The sequence below is a fragment of the Rhagoletis pomonella genome, unplaced genomic scaffold (genome assembly GCF_013731165.1).
Source record: "Rhagoletis pomonella isolate Grant_MI unplaced genomic scaffold, Rhpom_1.0 Rhpom_scaffold_00011, whole genome shotgun sequence".
NCBI lineage: Eukaryota > Metazoa > Arthropoda > Insecta > Diptera > Tephritidae > Rhagoletis > Rhagoletis pomonella.
Window position 1 is genome coordinate 6,764,873 of NW_023458565.1, and position 19,016 is coordinate 6,783,888.

General features: G+C 33.4%; 1 protein-coding gene across 1 annotated transcript in view; it reads right to left on the reverse strand.

Moving 5' to 3' along the window:
• The window catches only part of LOC118747132 (neuropeptides capa receptor-like), a 43,588-nt gene extending 26,251 nt beyond the window's left edge, over positions 1-17,337 (reverse strand). The window contains exon 1 of the mRNA XM_036481120.1: positions 16,615-17,337. Coding sequence (XP_036337013.1) covers positions 16,615-17,337 — 723 coding nt within the window. The remainder of the gene's footprint in view (positions 1-16,614) is intronic.
• Positions 17,338-19,016: the final 1,679 nt, after the last annotated feature.

Consider the following 19,016-nt stretch of genomic DNA (forward strand, 5'->3'; position numbering starts at 1 on the left):
AGAAACCAATTTAACACATTAATGCAAACAATTTAATCTGCTCTTTGCAATTTTCCACCATTAAAACGATATTTCCAAGTATTTGCACTCCAATGCATCGAGGCTGGTCGACACAGGCAATATGCATATACATACATACAAACAAATATTATACTTATAAACATTTTAAGTTCGCCTACGCAAATAATTTCATTTTGTATAATTTGCACACAAATATCCAAAAGCGAAATTGCAGCGCTACAAGGATTTCCAAATATTTCAATACAATTTCGCTATGAATAGTTTTGTAGTAAAAGTACAGTCGTTGAATTTATTTAAGTCTTCATCTCACAATTTTTTACTTGGATATTAAATTTTTGTATTTAAATCATTTTGCGAAAGTTAATGTTATATAGGGTTTAGACCAGCGATGGGCAGACAGAGCTTTAACTCTTACCCTGTACAAAATATATAGAAAGCTTAAAAGAGCTTTGCCCGCGGGCAAGGCGGTACCCATTACCGGTTTAGACACTCGGAAGCTTCTTTTAAATAAACCAAAATGCTGTCTTATTTCTCAACTGGCCTCAGACAATAATCAATTTGCATATGGTCGATTCCACAGAAAAGTAAATCCGTCAGATTTTTTCTTTCTTTAAAATATTTTACATATTGGTGATTATTAGTATTCACTAGTATTACTATTCACTATATCTATCAGCTGCTTCTGACACTAATTCTTATCCTGTCCATGCGTTTTAATTTAATTATTTTGGTCCGTTTGTCGAAAGATTTTTGACGAACCTAAAAAGAGTTTTCAATAGTACCACAAAAAAAAAAGTACAAGTGGCTGATAAAGTTCTGGACGATAGAAAATAAATTAGTTTAACTGGATACATTAAAAGTTAGCGAATAAGTTGTTTAGAACTAGTATATATTAAGTCGTAATGCAATGTACCGCAAATGTTAAGTGTAACGTATCCAGTGAAAAACTAAAAAAAATGTTTTTTTTTCGGATAGCTAAGTATCCTTTCCAAAAGAGTATTTAACATGTTTTTTTAGTATTGTAGATATTCTACTCCAAATAACGCCCAAAAGATGTATTTGTATATACATATACAGTGACGAACAAAAGTATTGACACAGTGAATTTTTCGCAATATGTCCAAAGTTTTTTATTCTAATTTATTTTCGATAATTTTTTATAAAAATATAGATTATTTTACAACAAAATACATAAAAATAAAATCTGTAAACTTTGTGCAAAATTCAGGAAAATTCAATAAATTTGCACACTAATTTGCAACTTTCTATTCAGATCTTTTAAAAAAATTCTAAGTATGCAGTTTTATAGTCCATTCAATTTTAGTATGACAAAACGCAAGTTTAAGGTTTCTAGAAAATCGCGTTGATTTTTTGCCAATGTTTTAGTGGAAGGTGTTGCTCATTTTATCCATACAAAAAATAATTGTCGAATATACTTTGTATGGAAGAACTTGCGTGAAAAAAATTACCAAAAATCAACGCGATTTTCCAGTGACTTCAAACTTGCACTTTGAATAATTGCACCAGGAATAATTAGCAAAATCTAAAAAATTCCGCAAAATTTTTTTTGAGAAGAGACTTTTGTTTGTCGCCAAGAATATCGAAGGAAGTCATCGAGCCATTAAACCGATGTTGTCCAAATATCGTGAGCACTGGATTTTGCCTCGAATGATCGATTTTTCATGGTTATTTCGTTTATCGCAAAAAATTTTGCCCTTTCACGGTGCAAAATGTGTTTGATGCTACACCCAACCCAGTAAAGGGCATGTTTTTGCCTTCTTGTCCTTGCCTAGCTCACGCATTTCATAATTTTGTCGTTTTGCGGAACCATCTGATTTTCAGGGCAAGTTTCTCCACTAACAAAGCTTCAAAGGGCAGAGAATGTGCCTTTTTTGCCTTACAAAAACGGGATATTTTAAGAAACAAATACAAAGTTTTCTTACCTTTTGCCTTTATTTTAGAATCGAACACGAAAAGAGAAGTGTACAATGAAAATGCGACACCAGCATAACAAGTAATTTTTAGCAAAAAAAAAACGACTTAAAAAAAATATATATATATATTTCATGATACAATGATCGGATCGAAACCAGATTAGTATGGGACCACTCTGAGACACAACCTTTCCGATGCAAAAAGAATTATAGAAATCGGTTGACGTGGTCCAAAGTTATACGGTTACATACATTGAAAAAAAATATTCCGACGAACTGATAACCTCCACCTTTTTTGGAAGTCAGTTAAAAATCGATGTCGAGTCGCAGTCGTACCCTTTATATGCTAGCCTGTTTGGCTACCTATGCTTCAATCTATTCCACTCTTAATTTTCTATAGCTTAAAAAATCTTATTATCCAAATTGTGGATTGTGCATCTACTGTTTCGATACCAAGCCATAGAAAAAAAGCGACAGCCTGCTCTTTACAATAAAAATCCTGCTCGCGAAAAAACTGTATAAAACTGAAATTCTCGTATGCAGTAGGTTTTCATTTTAAACATTTTTGCTAACCCACTTTTTGAAATTCTTCGAAGTAGAGAAGTAGAGCTTGAAAACTATCGATATTTTCTCTAGTTTAAGTTTTGCACCATCGATACTATAGCATTGTTTCGTTTTCAATGAGTAATTAAGTTTAAAGTCGCACTTTTATATGAACTTTTTCGCTTTATTTGCCTTTGCACCAATAAACTTAAAATAGGAATGATAGAGTAGTGGAAAAAGAGAAGTAACTATCGATAGTAACAAACTAAAAACGACACTATCGATGGTGCCGATAGCGACTATAAAAGGCAAACCATCAATACTATCGATAGTTTTCCAGCTCTATAGAGAAGCTCATCCCCAGCTGACAGCAGGTTTTGAACGAATTTCATTTTAGTCCAGCGTTGATTTATTAAAATTTCGCCGCACTTCGAGGCGCATAACATTCGCATTCGTTGCTATTTAATATTGTTGTTGCTAATGTAAATTTGGCAAATCAAATGTAGTTTTATTGTTGGGACAATCGAGGACATATTCTCCGAATTTTACACAAAATACATTTGATTTGTGAATTTTTTTTTACCATTTTACAACTCCAGCTCATGGGTATCCCTTCATTAGTGGCATTACTGAAGGCTGAGAAAATATCCAGAAATTTTATTTGAGGAAATGATTTTTTTAACATGAACATTTTTGTTCATAGAATTAATCTTCCACCCATTGTAGATTAAAATAATTTTTGTATTTTTTACACCACGCCTACCTAAATTTGTTTTTATTTACATACATCTGAGTGTAGCAAGTAACCATTTTAAAAGCCTGATTATGGCAACTTACCTTAACTTAACTTAACTTAACTTAACGGAACGTAGAGCTTCGAAAATCAAAATGAAATAGATTTCGACGTGACATTAAGTTACGTTAAGTTTCGGCTGTTCAGTTATAGGCAACATCCATTTAAGAGAATGTTTAAGTAAGAGCCTGTAAGTTACGTTAAGTTGCCATAATCAGACCAAAAGGCATCATCACCCTTGCTGATAGAATGCTGAACATTCACTCTGAAAGATTATATGCTCGTGTACATTTTGAAGTAGCTATATATACACATTTTATTCTTTTAAATTTAGCTATCAACAAAACAGGCAAAAACAAGTTAAGCGTCAATAATGGCTAACTTTTCGGCTGTTTGGGTAAAAAGCTTTGCTCATTCATATTAAGGCATACAAGCAAACGGCTATCGTATCAAAAAGGTCAATGGTGCGCTTTAAATGGTTTCACTGATGTCATATCGTTATCGAATCACAAATTCGAAACCTACTTGTGCGCCACTAAAGAAAATATTACGATGGTTTCAGCAAATTTGCGCAATTAAATTAACAACATTTTGCAAAAGTTTAAATGTTATTTGTGAGAAGCTCAATATCAACCACCACCGGAATTTGCAATCGAATAATATCCAAATGCATACATGCAGGTTTATACAGTAACTCAAAGAAGTGACCACGTGTCAACTTTTTTTTTTTTAATTCACAGCGAGCTTAAAGTAAAGTTTTGTTTGTTATTTTCTAAAAAAATATTGACCGAGCTTTACACAGAATCATTTCAAAAAAAGTTTTAAATTTTATACAAAATTTACCGTAAAATTTGTCACAAAAAAAAACAAAAAAGTTATTTAAAAGCAGGGCGAGTTTTGGCCGGTCGAAACTTGCACTTAATTACATTAAAATATTATGGGCTATTAAACCAAATTTTGTATAAAGTTTGAAACTTTGATTTATATGGTTTTAGTTAAAACTTGCGCAATATTTTTATAGAAAAAAGTAACAAACTTAGCTTAAAAACATTGTGAATATTTCAAAATGTATGCGTAAGGAAATGTTTATATAAGCACCTTACTTACTTATTTATTGCATTCTAATCGCCACGAAAAAAATTATTACTTTCCAGATCAGTGAATAGCAACAACGTTTTAGTATGAAGTATGAATTCATATCTCTACGAGATAATTTTTATTGAGCAGAACTTTAGGTGACAGTTTTCAGAAAGTTTTTATCGCTCTTATGAACTTAAGGGAATTATTTATGGAAATGTCTTTCCTCCTATTTGCGCTGTAAATTTATAATAAATGAAATATGTATGTATGCAAATTTTTTAAAGATTATTGAGTCAGTTGTGAACTTTTCGTATGGCCTTCGAGTTTATGAAGTAGTTTATAAAAAAAAGTAAGCCCTTGATTGAAACCGCGGCTCCGCGGATTTATATTGAATAGCTGCTCGCGAACGGTCCCCTCCGATTCCCGGGCAAAGTCGGAGGTATAAGTGCCTTCTGTACATATGCCGGCCCGCTAGAGGTGGGTAACTCAGAACTGTGCTGATTTACTGTGCTGACTCTTAGAACTGTGCCGCACGCTCAGACTCACCTCTGAAAAAGTTTTTAACTCAGTAACTCAGTTTATGTGCTGACAATGTATAGCTCAGTGTGCTACAGAGTCGATATGGTAACTCAGTTGATGTGCTGACACTTGCATAGCTCGGTGCGGCTTGCATTGTTTAGAACTGTGTCGATGTGGTAACTCAATTGATGAGCTGACACATTCACACAATACGATCTTCCAAAAAGTACCATAATAGATGGCATCACTAGACTAACCATCAATTGAATATACGATTTCCAAATTTAACAAGAAGCAAGGCGAATAGCCCAGTTATGCATACTTGCACTGTTATACCATTTTTACGTTAAAATCAAAACCAAACAGAATTCTACATGTGAAGTGCTATGCGTTGGGTAACCGCTTACATGCATAGCCCATTTAACAGATTCTTGTATGACAACTCTCAAGCAAAGCTAAGTATGCATAACTGGGCTAGAAGTTAATACATCCAAGGGGAATTATTTTGCAAATGAACTCACCAGTTGAAATCAGCTTTCTAAAATTTTGCCGGACAGCTACGAACAGAAGCTAAAGATAATCTTTTCTAAATCGATTTCGATTACTAACATCATCAAAAATTTCGATGTACATACCAGTTGTGCGATAGCACACTTGTGCCAGCTCACTGTGCTGACTCATTAAAGTGAGTTGGAGTTACTGAGTCAGCACACCAAAATTTACAGAGTTACCCACCCTTACGGCCCGCGTTCGAGTGACGGGCCCTTTCCAAAAAAATAACAAAAAACAATGAATGACGAAACAAGAGAACAAAACCAAAAACACAAACCAGCACAAATTCGATGACGGACACTGCTACGAACCCTGGACTAACAACTTCGGCACTTTCTTATCTGAGCCCGGGCCCCGTTGTTACGGAGTCTGATGAGGACACCCTACTTGGCTCCAGTCAGGAGACATTTGAAAGTGTTCCCGGTAGTACCACCCACAGTATAACGGAGACAAAAGCAGAAGAAAAATCAGCACCCAGGGATTCAAAACAACGTATCCCAACACCCAAGAATGTGCTTCTGCCCCTAGCCCCGCCGGTAGTATCAGCCATAGTACAACGGAAGCTGGGGGCGAAGAGAGGTAAAAGAAAACACTATAAGTCCCTGAATCAAATCAGGAAAAGGGCTACCATAACTCGGCCCCAAGCGGCTCCTATGAGTTGATGGGCACTGAAGACTAAAAAAAGCTAGTTGAGGAATATGATAGCCCCTGAAAAGAGAAGCAATCGGAAAACCCCAAACCACCTGACATAACGCAAAAGGGCGAATCTCAAAAGAGAAATCGTTCCCTACAGATAGAGATAGAAGCTTAACCAGGCTAACCCTAAAATGCTGCAACGCCGTTTAAGTGACGTTGCCAAAGACAATCTGTTGATGGACATAGTCGGACAAAACTCGAAGACGCCGGTACCCATGCAAAAGCACTGGGTGGAGATCGACGTCAAGCTATCGAGTCTCGAGACTAGGTCCTCGATAAGCCTGCGGATCCCCATTCGGAGTTTGATTCCTCTGGTTCCTTTCGGGAATACAGGGTTATTAGATACGCGGACTAGGCCTCTTTGGACTTCTTAGCTGGGTGCGTCCCTCAGAGGCCACGTGCGCGTATTTGTTTGCCCCCTACGGAGGAATCAGGAAAGCGACAAGGCTTCTGACGATGCGAGCAAGTTGGTGAAGGACGTCAACATCGCCGATGCAGACCACGATGCAGATGAGGTGTGTGCAGATTAATCTGCAGCACTCAACACAGCACTGGCAGCGAATGCCTGGCGCGCTGAAACTCAATGTACGCAGGCATAAAAGAACTCGTAACTTCTACAGTTGTGGTTTTTCCATTCTCAAATATTTACACTGTACTCTACAAAGTTTGACAACTATTTAGATTGGAAAAAAAATTAAATTATGTATATTTAACCAAAGAATTAATTAAAAACAATTAAATTTTTAGTACAATAAATTATTATTTTTAATCTATCTCATACTCTATTGCAAAGCCGAGGTAATTGCGCACATTTTTATTACTTTAACGATTTTCTCCGATAAATAGTCTATTAACTGCAATAAATTGAAAAAAGATACATATCGTCGGTGTTTTTGCAAAACCGCCGATCTTACCGCACTCATACATATGAGAGCGAAAAACTAGTTTTTCTTAATAGACTTTGCTTTGATAGCACTGTTGGTAAAATGTTAATCTGATTAACGATTAAAATGTTAATCGCGACTGACAATTAAAATGAATTAATCGTAATCAACTGTACGATTAATGATTAAATCTTTTTTAATCCTTAATAACTGGCTGCGATTACGATTTTTTATCATTTTAATCATTAATCGTTAATCCAATTAAAAAGAAAATCTGTTTAAGTTGTCTAGTTTGTCCGAATTTTAAACCTGACATCAGTTATAGTAATTATGTTGTGTTTTAGGCTTATAAAAATTATAATTATTATTATTAGTAATGCATAAACTGGGAACTTTTACAACCCAGCGCACATGTGATATTAAAACCTGGTTTGTAAAACGTCTGTTGATTTAGGTCTTAATAAAAATGCCCACCAAATTGCTTAAATTGATGAGGAAACCCGACTTAGCCAAACCCGATTAACTGACTTTGTTTGCACAGGAAAATTCCAGCATAAATTACTTAATCACCAAACCTACTTAATCAAATTAAGGGTTTATGATTAGAAATTAATTTTTTTATTCGTGATTACGATTAACTATTTAATCAGATTAAAATTAATCATGATTAACTGTTGTCGGATTAAATTTAATCGAATTAACTAAATGATTAAAAAATCAATCGACTAGTGCCAACACTGCTTGATAGGCGGTATTTTCTCTAGCTATTATTTTACAAATCTGTAGTTTTAACAACAATTTCACGATTTTTATGCAACTACTCGATGGGCGGCTTTGCAAAAATATCGACGACATGTACGTTTTTGTGAGTTCAAAATTTCGGACTTTTTTTTTAGAGATTTTCGAATATCATGATGATGATTCTTTGTTTCGGTAAAGAATGTACAAATAAAATATTTCACACCAAAAAAAAATATTGAGGTGTAAATTTTGTATGGAGTGGCCCATGTAGATTAGTAAGATAAAGTTCATCCAGTAAAAGAGCAATATGTATGTATGTAGTACTTGCCAGCGCTGCAGCTAAGCGATAATAGATTTTTAAAGGGGCGGGCAACTTGCGCATATAAGCTCATAGTGCTGCACACACATTGACATACTATTTACTTTAGAAGTGCATTCCACTGTGGCATTTCAACTAAATAAAATACTTTTAAACGCATTAAGTGACTGCTTAAAGTTTGCACTAAACTAGCAGGGGGAATGGAAAAAGAACAAACTCAGTTTTTGACGAACTCTCGTAGCAATTAAAAAGTTTCCCAAAACCCAAAACAAAAGAGGAGAATTTATGCTTTCGACTATAAAATAATTATTTAAATTAAGCAGGAAGTTTGGAAAAAAAATTAATTAAAAAATAGCAAAACATTATTTTGTTTTAACTGAAAATATTGCAGCATACAATATAGGAAGTCTGAACAAAGAGCATGTTTATATATTTTGGATTTGAAGTTTTAATAATGACCTTAGATAGTTTTTTTTTATTTATAATTCAAAAACAAAATTCGTACTTTTTGTATACTAAAATTGAATGAAGTTTAATAACTGAGCAGTTTTTATGCTTTCATCGTATACATACACACTGATTTGACCAAAATTTTAATAAACTAGCTAATGCAAATTGAAGTTTGTTTGAACACCTTAGCGTACATGAAAATAACATTTCCAAATGAATGAGCATAAAGAAACGTCTAACACCTTCGCCGCAAACTGTATGTAAATATTCAGAATACGAGTAGACTCCATTTTGACTGCTTTCAGTGGCCAAAGTAAATAGAAGGTGCGGTACATTTATTCGGCGGAAAGAAATGAAAAATATCAATTCATTTGGTTTGTCAATGCACACTGGTCTCAAAACAAAAATGTTTTGGCCAAAAAAAATAATCATTCGTAGTTAAATATATGCAAATTTTTTTAAGTACAAAAGTAACAAAACTGTTATGGAAAGCATTTTTGATTGATAGGGACACAAAATAACTATACCTAGCTTGGCTTTAGATCAAATAATTGCATATATTGGGCCACATATGATATTGATGATGCTCATACATATGGCAACACTAATCTATTTGCATCAAACTGGTGGTTAATTTATTCGTCGGAAAGACAGTAGGTGACATTTCCGGCTACATTTTTATAGAAGACAGTTCCCGTGCAAAAAGTTATATTGAATCAGTGGCGTAGCGAGAATTTCGCGAAGGGGGGATGAAAAAACAAAATTCAGCGATAGCTTAAAGGTGAGACGCTCAATGGCTAGAGGCGTCGCCTGTGTAATTTTTCATACATACAGTACTGGAAAATAAATAGCGACACGACATTTTAACAAATTTTTCCTACTTGTATTTTGTTTATTTAATATCTATTATTTTTTTATAAAAGTATAGCCGATTATCTAACAACAAACATATGAATTCATATTTCAAATTTTATGCAAAAATTATAAAAAATCTGCAAACCTGCCACTTTTTAATCAGATGATTTAGAAATTTGTTGGGTATGCAGTTTTATAACCCATTAAATTTTGGTAGAATAAAGTGTAAGTTTCATTTTACTAAAAATCGCGTTGATTTTTGGCAATTTTTTTAAACGCTTTTTCTTCCATAAAAAGTATGTACGAAATTTTTTTTTTTTGTATGGAAAGAACTGCGTAATACATTCAGAATAAAAATTATCAAAAATCAACGCGATTTTTGTAAACTTTTGCACTTTATTTTACTAAAATTTAATGGGCTATAAAACTGCATACTCAAAAAAAAAATCCTTAAAAACTGATTAAAAAGTTGAAAATTTTGAAGCAACTTTGCGAAATTTTTATAATTTTTGCACAAAGTTAGAAATATAAATTTGTATGGTTTTTGTTAGATAATGAAGTATACTTTTATAAAAAATAATAAATGTTAAATAACAAAAAAAAATAGGAAAAATTTGTTAAAATGTCGTGCTCCTATTTATTTTTCCACCACTGTATATGTGTATAATAAATATTAAATAAACAAAAAAAAATATGAAAAATTTGTTAAAATGTCGTGTTCCTATTTATTTTTCCACCACTGTATATGAGCCATTCTTACCGATATATATTTCTTTTCTATGTGTGAATACCAATCGGTTTTATAAAGGTTTTGTAAGACTCTACTTGTAGACTTTACTCTTATGAGGGTTTTATATATTTCTATAGAATTTTCTCTTTTATTTTGCACCCATTTCAATGATTTTTTTTTATTTCCTTTTTTTATTTCAAAGTCTTTTAAAAAAGTTCTGACTTCAAAGAGGAAAGCTGCTACTATGTATATTTGGCCATTAGTTTCGCGTGTATATTGATTTTTTGTACGTACAATTTTTTGCAGCAAGGTTTTTTAAAGGAATTCTGCAAACAAAAAATTTGCGCATATAAAATATATGGAAACTTCAAGGCCCAAGGCGGCACGATTAAATATTAACCGATTTCAAAAAATAAAAATAAAAATTCTGATCTAATTCTCGATATTCTTCAGTTCTGGAGGTGGCTGCAAGGAAATTCGAATTCATACATTAAATACACATCTGTGCATATGTATGTACTTGCATACTTCAAAAATTTTGCGAAAACTTTTGGTTTTCACCCCAGTGTGCAGTGAGGTAATTGTGGGAAAAAGGTAAAATTACCAATTTGTAAATTAATGTGCTAAAAAGGTTGCAGACGATTTTACGGACGAAAATAAAATTTTATATATTTTATTTGTAAGTAATAACTTTGAACCGCTACATTAAATATACTTTTAGGCTTTTAGCTTCAAAAGCAAGTTAACAAATAAAGCAAAACAGCGAAACGCGTGACTGAGGGTTGGTTACATATTTTAAAATTCATAAAACTGATTTCATTTCACAAAACTTAAATATTTTGATTTATGAAAGCGTGTTATTTTGTATGTCCCGTTTAACACGGGATGTCCTAGGAGGGCGAGTTTTCCCTTTGACCTCCTAAACGAACGATCAGAGAGTACACTACTACATATCCCAGAAACCCCCCAAGAAGGCAACGAGGGAGGGTACAAAGAAAGACATCCTATATACCTCCCGAACGAGCAATAAAGGAGTAAGCCCATCAAAGTCAACCCACAAACCGCCTGTACGAGTAAAAAAAGAACATTTCTATTGTCTTATATTCCTTCGCATGGAGCTTCAAAACAAGCCATTTACATAAAAATATTTTGTTATCTTACGCAGCATTTATTAATTTTTTTATAACATACACATATACATATGTATATACGCTAATATGACATCTTACACTAGTAAACAGGTAAAACATACATATGTACATAAATAAGGCTCATTGAATAATTGTATAGAAAAATTATATGAACGTTGAACAATATAAAATTATTGTGACGAGGATGCTTCTCTAGAGAGTGTTTGATTGGTATTCACCTGGTAGAGCAAAGAGACCCAACCCTTTATGATGCTAAAACTTGCAGCCGACCTCAGACAGAAATTTTATGCTGACTTATGTAGGTATGTATGTAATGCAACCATTAATAAGCTGAGGCAAATGTTGTCATACATACCGACGGGTCTTAACTTTGGCTGTCCCATTTAATTGATTGCTTCCTGCTTTTCTTTTTTCAATAAGGAATATTATCTTTTGTTTTCATGATAAATTTTTCCAATAGCACAAAATTTCTTTTGAACGAGGTGCCTAACAGGTGCTCCAGTAACAATCAAAAGGAATTCGATTGCTCGGGGAGTATTCTTTAATAGCTCACTTCGTAGATCTCCCGTTTGGCTCCTAAACGAGTAATAAAAAAATACAAAGTCGACAAAAATCGTTTATTGCTCCAAAATTATGCCTCTGGGAGTATTTTGTTGCTCGCTTAGGAGATCTCCGATTTAATACCTAAGGGAGTTATAAAGGAGGTCAAAACCGACAAATCTCTCCTATTGCTCCGCAATCAGGACAAAGGAAAGTACTCTTTTATTCCTCACATTGGGAGATCTCCCTTCAAGTTCTAGTGGGATGTAATTCATACATACATATACTCCTACATAAGCATGCTACCAATATAAATATATATAATGATAATACATATTTTATTTTAGAAAAATTAGCTAATAATGCTCCGAATTCTTTAAGTACATCGGCCTTTACATTGTGGCTGTTCACGCTTGCCTGGCTATCAGGTTATCTGGTTATCTGATTATGTGGTTATATTTTGTATTCAGTTTACAACAATAAAATACGCTACAGAATAATAATTTTTAACCAAATAACCTGAGTATGAATAACCACATTATTTATGTAAATATTTCAATATCTTGCTGCCGCTTAACTTGGCGTTCCATATCTAGCAGATTGAAGTTATATTAAATTGTTATTAAATTCTTTTTGCGCTATAAATAAATATGTATGTATTTTGTCCGCATGGCCAGCTCCAACTATTTAGTTAGGTGCAAATTTACCTATTGTGTGGGTAAATTAAATTGATTATGCATCTGCCTACAGCCATGGTATATTTATTGTACTTATGTAAATATGTATGCATATAAAGGCATGCAAGGGACGTTGTTATTAAACTGTGAAGGGTTAACGGCAAACAGTGAAGCAGAAAATAGGATTATCAGCAAAAATAAATAGATAAATATTTGCTTTTACTGCTCGCAGTAACGCTGCTTAAGCTACACCGTAAAGGCGTCTGCTGGGCCAGCGCCAAAACCAACACCAAACTAATTTGCCGTGCAAAATAGAGTTTTTTATTAGGGATAGGACGCGTATGGGCGATATTTAAATTGAATTTTCAAGGTTACTTAAATTGCTATTTTCAAAGTTATTGAAGTAGGTAGCCTGTTTGTTAAATAAAAATAAGTTTTACTGAAGAAAAAAGTTGTTGTACGTTAATGTAAGTTGTTGAAAAAGTTCTAAATATATGTATACTAATATTTGAGGTACGAGTATAGGAAAATCATGCAGTGTGTTTTCACCTATTTTAACTGTTGTTTGTTTGTTGTCTGAAATAGCTGATCTAAGGTTGTATAGAGAGTTATAGTTAGATGGTAAACGCATTTGAAAGCATTGGACGGTACGGTGGAGTTAATTTCTGCCTGGGCATTGATTTATCTCTTATAGGAACGAATTTCCATGGACGCTATTTGAAATTAGTTTTTGAACATACATAGACTGTGATTTATTAAGTGGAAAGCTATTCACAAATTGCTATGATCAACATTTATTTATTTTTTTTGACGTTGGGCCAGTGATAAAAGAAACCGTCTGAGGTTCGGAGTGCCAATGCAATGGTTGGAAAACAAGAATCACTTTGATAACTCTTACTTCTATTGTGCTACTTTTCGTGTTGTTTACGTTGAAAAATGATTTATTTAGACTTTAAATAGGCTAGAAGACCCTTCTTAAATTAAAAGGAAGCACCTATTGAAATATTTTATTCCAAGATTTAGCGTTTACAAACCTTTCACTCAAAAGGAATTAAATGACTTGAATTCTCATTTACAAATTTAAGGTTATCGTTAATTTCTTCACTATCCAATTATTGGATCTAAACAAAATTATTACGAGACCACCCCTGAGGTACCATCTTTCCGATAAAAAAAGGATTATCGTTATGCGGTAACATATATAAAAAAAAAAACAAATACCCATGCTTTTATTTCCTGTGGTACAATAATGCAAGTACAACAAGTAAGAAAGCCTAAGTTCGGGCGGAGCCGAACATTAAATACCCGGCGCAAGTATTAAATATATGTTTTTCACCTTTCTGAAAGCAACCGCTACATGGTAAGCCGCGTGTATCAATTTTGAGTAAATTAGCGTCCTTAAATTTCGAAATATTGGAGTTTCAAGCATTCCTGAAATTTACCGTTATATGAAAAGCGACCATAATTTTAGTCTGATTTCAATAATTTTCAACGTTTTGCTTTTATGTGGCAAGCACAATAACCATACCGAGTTTGGTACAAACAGGTAGAACGGTTACCGAGATACATATATGCGATCATAAGTGGGCGGTGCCACGCCCATTTTCCAAAATTTTGCGAACTGATAAGCTAGTTTTATTCTGCATCTAAGTAACTTCTCAATATCAGCAACACTTCAATAAAATAAAATATTGCAAATTTTTCACCTGGATAATTGTCATCTTTTAAATTCTGTCCAACAAAGTCTTGTGACGTAGAGCGTTCATTTTCAATACATAACGGGTGACTTTTTAAGAGCTTGATAACTTTTTTTTTAAAAAAAACGCATAAAATTTGCAAAATCTCATCGGTTCTTTATTTGAAACGTTAGATTGGTCCATGACATTTACTTTTTGAAGATAATTTCATTTAAATGTTGACCGCGGCTGCGTCTTAGGTGGTCCATTCGGAAAGTCCAATTTTGGGCAACTTTTTCGAGCATTTCGGCCGGAATAGCCCGAATTTCTTCGGAAATGTTGTCTTCCAAAGCTGGAATAGTTGCTGGCTTATTTCTGTAGACTTTAGACTTGACGTAGCCCCACAAAAAATAGTCTAAAGGCGTCAAATCGCATGATCTTGGTGGCCAACTTACCGGTCCATTTCTTGAGATGAATTGTTCTCCGAAGTTTTCCCTCAAAATGGCCATAGAATCGCGAGCTGTGTGGCATGTAGCGCCATCTTGTTGAAACCACATGTCAACCAAGTTCAGTTCTTCCATTTTTGGCAACAAAAAGTTTGTTAGCATCGAACGATAGCGATCGCCATTCACCGTAACGTTGCGTCCAACAGCATCTTTGAAAAAATACGGTCCAATGATTCCACCAGCGTACAAACCACACCAAACAGTGCATTTTTCGGGATGCATGGGCAGTTCTTGAACGGCTTCTGGTTGCTCTTCACTCCAAATGCGGCAATTTTGCTTATTTACGAAGCCATTCAACCAGAAATGAGCCTCATCGCTGAACAAAATTTGTCGATAAAACACATTTCGAACCGAACACTGATTTTGGTAATAAAATTCAATGATTTGCAAGCGTTGCTCGTTAGTAAGTCTATTCATGATGAAATTTCAAAGCATACTGAGCATCTTTCTCTTTGACACCATGTCTGAAATCCCACGTGATCTGTCAAATACTAATGCATGAAAATCCTAACCTCAAAAAAATCACCCGTTATGTATATGTATGTACAAAAACTTTTTATGCGATAATCAAAAAAAATTCGTTATACATATGCATTTTTGGGGCATATATCAAGCATATTTTTAATATTTTGGAGTCATTTTATTAAAATAATAATATTATTTTAAATTCATTAATTACAAAATCTGCTTAATCAAATTAAAAAATAGTTAACTAAAATAAATTTTTTAATCACGATTGCGATTACTAGTTTAATTAAAACTAATTTAAACATGATTAACTCTAATCCGATTAAACCTAAACAATTTGAATTTCAAAAAAAATTTAGCTGTGTGGCACCAAAAACACTGCTGACCAGTGTAACTAATATTTCCTTTTTGTTTTACGCATAAATATATATCAAACTTTTGACATACATACTCAAAATGATTATTCATGCCTGGTTTAATCGACGCTCGGCATTTCCATACAAATAGCATATCGAATTGTGGGTATTTTTTATTAATGATAACATTTTCAACCACAAAATATAAAATAACATAAAAGAAAATATTAGAGCAAAACCGAAAATACATACATATGTTGCTACTTTTGCTTCCATCATTTCCCTAAAACTGCGGCTCAGTAATCCCAAATCCTTACCAATGGACACAAATAAATTGCTATTGTAGCTAAACTTTAATAATTCACTAACACACAAACTACTCTTAACTGATACATACATACGTACATACATACTATGTCACTATCACAATCCCGGGATTTAGACATTCATTACTTTTCAATAACTTAAAAATTATTTAAAAAATTCAATGCAATGCAGAATAAAAATATGGGTACCAAATGAAAGAGGAAATTTCTTTAGAAATAAAATAATTTTTTATGCTGATAAAGTTAGAAGGACGAAATTCGAGGATGTTATCGAGTTTATATAAGTCCTAAACATGCAATTTTTTCAAAAACAAATATTGCGAATTTTCAAGGATAAAATTTTATAAGGACATTTTCAATATTTACCAGGCCTTATGCACCAAAAAATTGTATCTGTTATCTGTTTAAACCCTACAGAATTTTCTCTTTAATTTGATGCCCATACTTCTTCTCCAAGCACATTTTTTACTGAATTTTTTAAATAAGTTTTTGAATTAGTGACGTCAGAGGGAAAAACTAAAAATGCAATTTTACTATATTTGGCCCATGGTTTCGCGAATATATTGATTTTTGTGTGTAAAATTTACTATCGCATATAGCCAATACTGGTTAAGGAAAGGAGTTTCTATTATTGCCATACGTGCAAATTACAAATCCCAAAAATGGCAAATAAACCCGGGATTTTCGCAACCAAAAAAAAGGCCGGCATCTCGGGATTAACATTCCTAATATGTACATACATACGTACATACATATCTACAAATTATAAAAATAGAAGCAAATTTATTTCTACTCACCAACAGCACTTTGTATAGCGGCAATGTTTGCGGCCCCAGCAAAAACTTCACAAATTCAGTCTGTGTGCAATTGAAATTCGGATTATCCGGATGACATGGCCCCATGCCATCAAAATCCTCCTCATCGAAATTATTGTAAATGGTTTGTGTATTTGGCACCCAAGAATCAGCAGATTTACTCACATCCTTCACGCTTACTGCAGCCCAATCGAGAACACTGCTCTCAGCTCTGTCCGCGCCTTGGTCGACAATCGTTGACGATAGATTTGTGGCATTAAACTGCCATTGAGGCAGAGGAAATGACATATTGTGGTTTGCCACATTTTCACTGCCAAAACTATTAGCATAACTGGTGGTATTGTACGCGCTGGTTGTCGGTGGTGCCACCGGTGGTAGGATGGGCAATGTGTTGGTGGTGGCGGCGGGTATAGCGTTAACATTTGCATTTGCATTGATGACTGTGGTCAGTAATTGTTTACTGAAATCATATATATTGGTACTGATATTGTTGATTAGTTCGTTGAGCGCATTCTCGCTGCTGCTATTGATATAGTTGTCGAAGTAGCCAATGTCCGTACTATTGACAAAACGTTGCTCCAGAAGAGCGCTGCTGTTATTGAATGTTTCGTTGTACAAATTGCTGGAGAGCAAAAAGCTGCTCTCATTGGCGTGGCTGGTGGAGAGATCGGTGGTTAGATTTACAATTGGCGCAAACAGATTCATTTCGTAAGATTTTTAGGTTTGTAATTGTCTGACGATTCGGTTGTTGGCTGTCATTTTCACTAGTTTTATGTGATTTTTCTTACTTTATCTGTGATTCATAAAATCGTAATTATTTTGTGGTGTAAATTTTCACTTGCAGTACTTTTGTGCACATTGTATTTTTATACATATGTATGTATATAACACATCAGCTTTGTTTTATATCTGAAATCGAATATTCGCATTAAAGCACGTTCTTTCTTCATTTCGGTTTTTATAATTTTCCAAACAGTATCGGTCATATCAATAACACTGGGGGTACGGCGATATTCTTTAAGAATTTTCAATAAAAAAAAAACAGTTTATTCTCTATAAAAACTCATATAGAACTAGATTTGAATAAAAAAAAAAAATATTAAAAAAATGTCGTTGAAATCTCAAGCTTTTTTTTGATTTTGTTTGAGTATATAATTCTAAAGCCCCTTGAATTTAAATGTGCAAGTTTGATGTCGCTAAAAATTACCGTTGATTTTTAGACCTTTTTGCCGCATTTGTTTCTAAATAACGAATAAACACAATTTATTTTTATATGGAAGAAACCCGTAACACCTTCGGGGAGAAAAACGTAATTTTTAGACAATTGAAACTTGCGCCTTACTACACTAAATTATATACTGTAAATGCTTCTGACAAAAAAGTTTGAAATTTGGATGAATATTTAATTTTTTTTTTTGAGTTTTCTACAACATTTTAAACTTGCGTTTATATGGGTTCAGAGAAAGAACTGTATTATAATTGAAAATTTCTAAAAATGAACAAATAAACATGAGTGTCAACCAAGACGGAAATTCATCTAAACGCCCAAATGCCTCGTAACCAAGTAAACCTTGAAAAATTACTTAATTTTCTATGGAAAATCGGTTTATATGCGAGGTTTACGTGGTTACGAGGCATTTGAGGTGATATTGATTAGACCGATAAATAAAAAATTTAAATCGAAAATAAATTGTTCGTACCAAAAAAAAACGCAAAGTACAAGTTTTCATTTAAAAAACATTCGTAACGCTTAAATAAATATTAATCGGCATATTAACCTATTAACTATTAAAGATAGTTTTTTTTTGTATATTTTTCAGGCTCGAAATTGACTTTAGAGTTATAGTCTAATGCATTTTTTTTTATAGAACTTTATGTAGAATCCCAATCTACTAGGAGCGACGTAGAAAAAAAATTTACCCACCCTAATATAGTATGCATATATGTATATATTTAACACACTTGATCTCCGTGTATTTAAACGCAGATGTGCAATAAATATATTGACCCGTAGTTAAAGTTAAAGTTAAGTCGACTCTATAGTAATTGCAACTTTTTGACATAATTTTCAATCAGATATTTGTCAAAAAAGCTGCAACTAGCTTTGGAGTCGATTTTATTTTGACTATAACTACGGGCCATAGTTTTTTTTTTGATATTTAAATCTTGCTAAGAAGCAACAATTTATATTAAGTTCACATGGCTCTTAAAACAGTTTTAAAGAAAATAAGTTTCACATACACTGAAGAGCAAAAGTGGAACAATAGAACTGAAAGTTAAATTTGTGGTAATGTACTTTTTCAGTCTATTAACTTTATCGTAATTCAAATTTGCATTTCGCCTTACCGATGTTTATCGAAATGTTTAACAATCGAAATTTTTAT